This window comes from Bacillus rossius, chromosome 10, assembly GCF_032445375.1.
Source record: "Bacillus rossius redtenbacheri isolate Brsri chromosome 10, Brsri_v3, whole genome shotgun sequence".
Classification (NCBI taxonomy): Eukaryota; Metazoa; Arthropoda; class Insecta; order Phasmatodea; family Bacillidae; genus Bacillus; species Bacillus rossius.
The window spans coordinates 20,729,475-20,732,749 of NC_086337.1; the positions used below are offsets into that span (position 1 = coordinate 20,729,475).

Consider the following 3,275-nt stretch of genomic DNA (forward strand, 5'->3'; position numbering starts at 1 on the left):
TTTTTGGGACTATTTGCATTTTATAGTAAAATGTTCTAGTAAAATACTGCATGTAGATATAAAATATACTAGTAGCTCTCACATAAAAGCTAGCTTTATTAGTGTTTTAATTCCTGTAATGCGTACTGTTATTAAACATATTTAAATAAATTTAAAAAAAAGAAAAATTATACAGTAGTTTGGATGACACTAAGGACAATTATTTTTAAATCAGTAAATATTGTATTACCAAATCTGTTGTCGAAGGTGTTGTGCTTTATTCTCTCATTATATTAAAGTTTTGGTATTACATTTTGAATTTTAAACTTAAGAAAATTCTAAATAATTATTTTGCTGCTTCCAGGGGCTATGCAATGGAAATTACGTGTAGGGAGAAACTAGCTGCGACAAGGAAAGAATCTTGAAGTGTTTGCTTCATCACAGTACTAGATAATGTGCCTGGCCAAGATGTCTTGAGCAGCAGATGGCAATAATGGTAACTCTGCTAGATGTTTACTAATGTATTTTCTAGTCAGGTGGTTGCAGGGACTAGCATGCTGTTGTATTTTCCTAGCCAGGTGGTTGCAAGGACTAGCATGTTTCTGTCTTTTTATAGCTAGGTGGTCGTAGTGTCGAGTAGATAATTGGTACTCTCTAGCCCAGTAGTCTCAGGAACTAGCAAGTTTTTGTCACTTTCTTGTAAGCTTGTCTCAGTGACTAGCGTGTTGTTTATGCTTCCTAGCCTGGTGGTGGCTAGAGCTAGCAGGTTGCTGTTACTTCCTAGTCAGATGGTTTCTAAAACTAGCACACTGTTTATACTTCTAAGTCAGCTGGTTGCAAGGACTATCATGTTGTTTATTCTTTCTACCCAGGTTGCTGTAATTTCCTAGTCAGCTGGTTGTAGAGACACTACCATGGCTTTTTCTCTTCCTAGCCAGTTTATCGTAAGAACTAGCAAATTGCTTTCACTTCCTAGACAGCTTGTTGCAGAGACAAGCATATTGTTTACCCTTCCTAGCCACTAAATCACAAGGACTAGCAAGTTGCTCTCACTTTCCAGCCAGGTGGTTGCCAGGACTAGCATGTTGTATTCAGTACTTAGCCAGTTGATTGCAGGAACTAGCATGTTGTTCACTCTTTCCCCAGCCAGACCATCGCAAGGACTAGACCGTTTATATCACTTCCTAGCCAGATATTTGTAGAGACTAGCATGATGTTAACTCTTCTTAGCCAGAGGTTTACAAAGACTAGCAGATGGCTTTCTTTACCTAGACAGTTAGTTGCAGAGACCTTAATGTTTTTGACTCTTCTTAGCCAGATGGTAGCTCCAACAAGTAGGTTACTGTTACTTCCAAGCCAGTAGTTGCAGAGACTATCATGTTGTCAACTCTTCCAAGGTAGAGGCCGCTGTCACTTCCTAGTCAGCTGGTTGCAGTGACCAGCATGCTGTTTACTCTTCCTAGCCAGATAATTGCAATGACTAGTAGGTTGCTGTCACATTATAGCCAGGTGGTTATAAAGACTGGACGGTTTTTGTCACTTCCAAGCCAGCTTTCTGTAGGGACTAGCAGGTTGCTGCGACTGCCCAGCCAGGTGGTCGCGAGGACTAGCAGGTGGCTGGCACTGCCCGGCCAGGTGGTCGCGAGGACTAGCAGGCGGCTGGCACTACCCGGCCAGGTGGTCGCGAGGACTAGCAGGCGGCTGGCACTACCCGGCCAGGTGGTCGCGAGGACTAGCAGGTGGCTGGCACTGCCCGGCCAGGTGGTCGCGAGGACTAGCAGGCGGCTGGCACTACCCGGCCAGGTGGTCGCGAGGACTAGCAGGCGGCTGGCACTACCCGGCCAGGTGGTCGCGAGGACTAGCAGGTGGCTGGCACTGCCCGGCCAGGTGGTCGCGAGGACTAGCAGGCGGCTGGCACTGCCCGGCCAGGTGGTCGCGAGGACTAGCAGGCGGCTGGCACTGCCCGGCCAGGTGGTCGCGAGGACTAGCAGGTGGCTGGCACTGCCCGGCCAGGTGGTCGCGAGGACTAGCAGGCGGCTGGCACTGCCCGGCCAGGTGGTCGCGAGGACTAGCAGGCGGCTGGCACTGCCCGGCCAGGTGGTCGCGAGGACTAGCCAGGCCGGGCTAGGAGCCGCCGGTCGGCAGCACGAGCCTGACGCTGCGCGGACTGCCCGGCCGCGCCTCGCCGCCCAGCACGACTGGGTGCAGTAGGCGCACGTACCTGGGCGGCGGCCTCGCCCGGTCCCTGGCGGGCTGCCAGACGCGCAGCGTGGCGGGCTGCAGGTAGACGTCCGGCTTCTCGGGGAAGGTCTCCAGGTGGTGGCGGTAGTGCGCGCTGAGCGCGAGGTCCAGCGAGTCGGGCGACCTGCCCATCCCGGCCGGGCAGCGCGGCGCTAGGCGACCCTCCTCCAGTGTTGCCAGCTCCGGGCCTCGGCGCTGTTCCCACCTCTTAGTTTCATCGTACAGTCCATCTGATAAACATAAGCTGATTTAGGCTTGTTCTCTATGGTTTCGTTTTTTTTTAATTTTTAATTTTTAATTGTTTCTTTTATAAACAGTGCAAATTTACAATGGGGTACGTCCCAAAAAGGGTAGTATTAAAACAAAACACTGACGCTCGTATGCGCGGGCAATATTCGTAAAAAAAAAAAACCTATGCGTCGTGGTACCGTATAATCTGCACAAGATAACAAATGGTTCCCAGGACGGGCCATGCCTGGAACTTTTTCAAACTCCAACAGGTGATAGGTGCGGTTGTGGAGATGTCCAGCCTGTGCACTGCAAGGCTCAGGCAGGACATAGAGCCCCCGTTCAATAGACGTCTTTAGCGAGTGACGCAGCCTTTGCAGTCGCCACAATTTCTCAATGCATAGTGTGACTATTTCTGAACTTTTTTTTTGTAATTTTAGTAATAACAATAGTGAAGAAACCAAACAAATAAAACAGAAGCCAAGAATAAATTTAACAACTTTTCTTTTATTTAAATAAATTAAATTTAAAAAATCTGGACATCTTCACCTCTGTAACAACAAAATATAAGTCGTAAATATAAAATATAAGTATTAAGCATAGGAAAGTATTTTCTGCGCCTGTTACCGGCGCAAGGATGAGTATGAGGTAAATGACCGACCGACCTCCGACGTTGCGGTAGCCATCTTGGACTCAAAATTCTTAAAAATTCCTAAAAAAAAACAAACTACCTATTTTGAGATAAAAAATTCCCGTACTGAAGGAAAAATTCCAGTTTTATTCCTCAAAAATTCAATATTTCGAAAAATGGAATGACTCAAAATACT

At 47.5% G+C, this 3,275-nt stretch overlaps 1 protein-coding gene across 1 annotated transcript; it reads right to left on the bottom strand.

The window, feature by feature from the left end:
• Positions 1 to 1,812: 1,812 nt before the first annotated feature.
• On the bottom strand, positions 1,813 to 2,352 carry LOC134536305 (D(4) dopamine receptor-like). The gene is made up of 2 exons (XM_063376057.1): positions 2,137 to 2,352; positions 1,813 to 2,103 (listed from the first exon to the last, which is right to left on the bottom strand). The coding sequence occupies exons 1-2, from the start codon at positions 2,350 to 2,352 to the stop codon at positions 1,813 to 1,815; spliced, it is 507 nt and encodes a 168-aa protein (XP_063232127.1).
• Between the last annotated feature and the right edge of the window lie 923 nt (positions 2,353 to 3,275).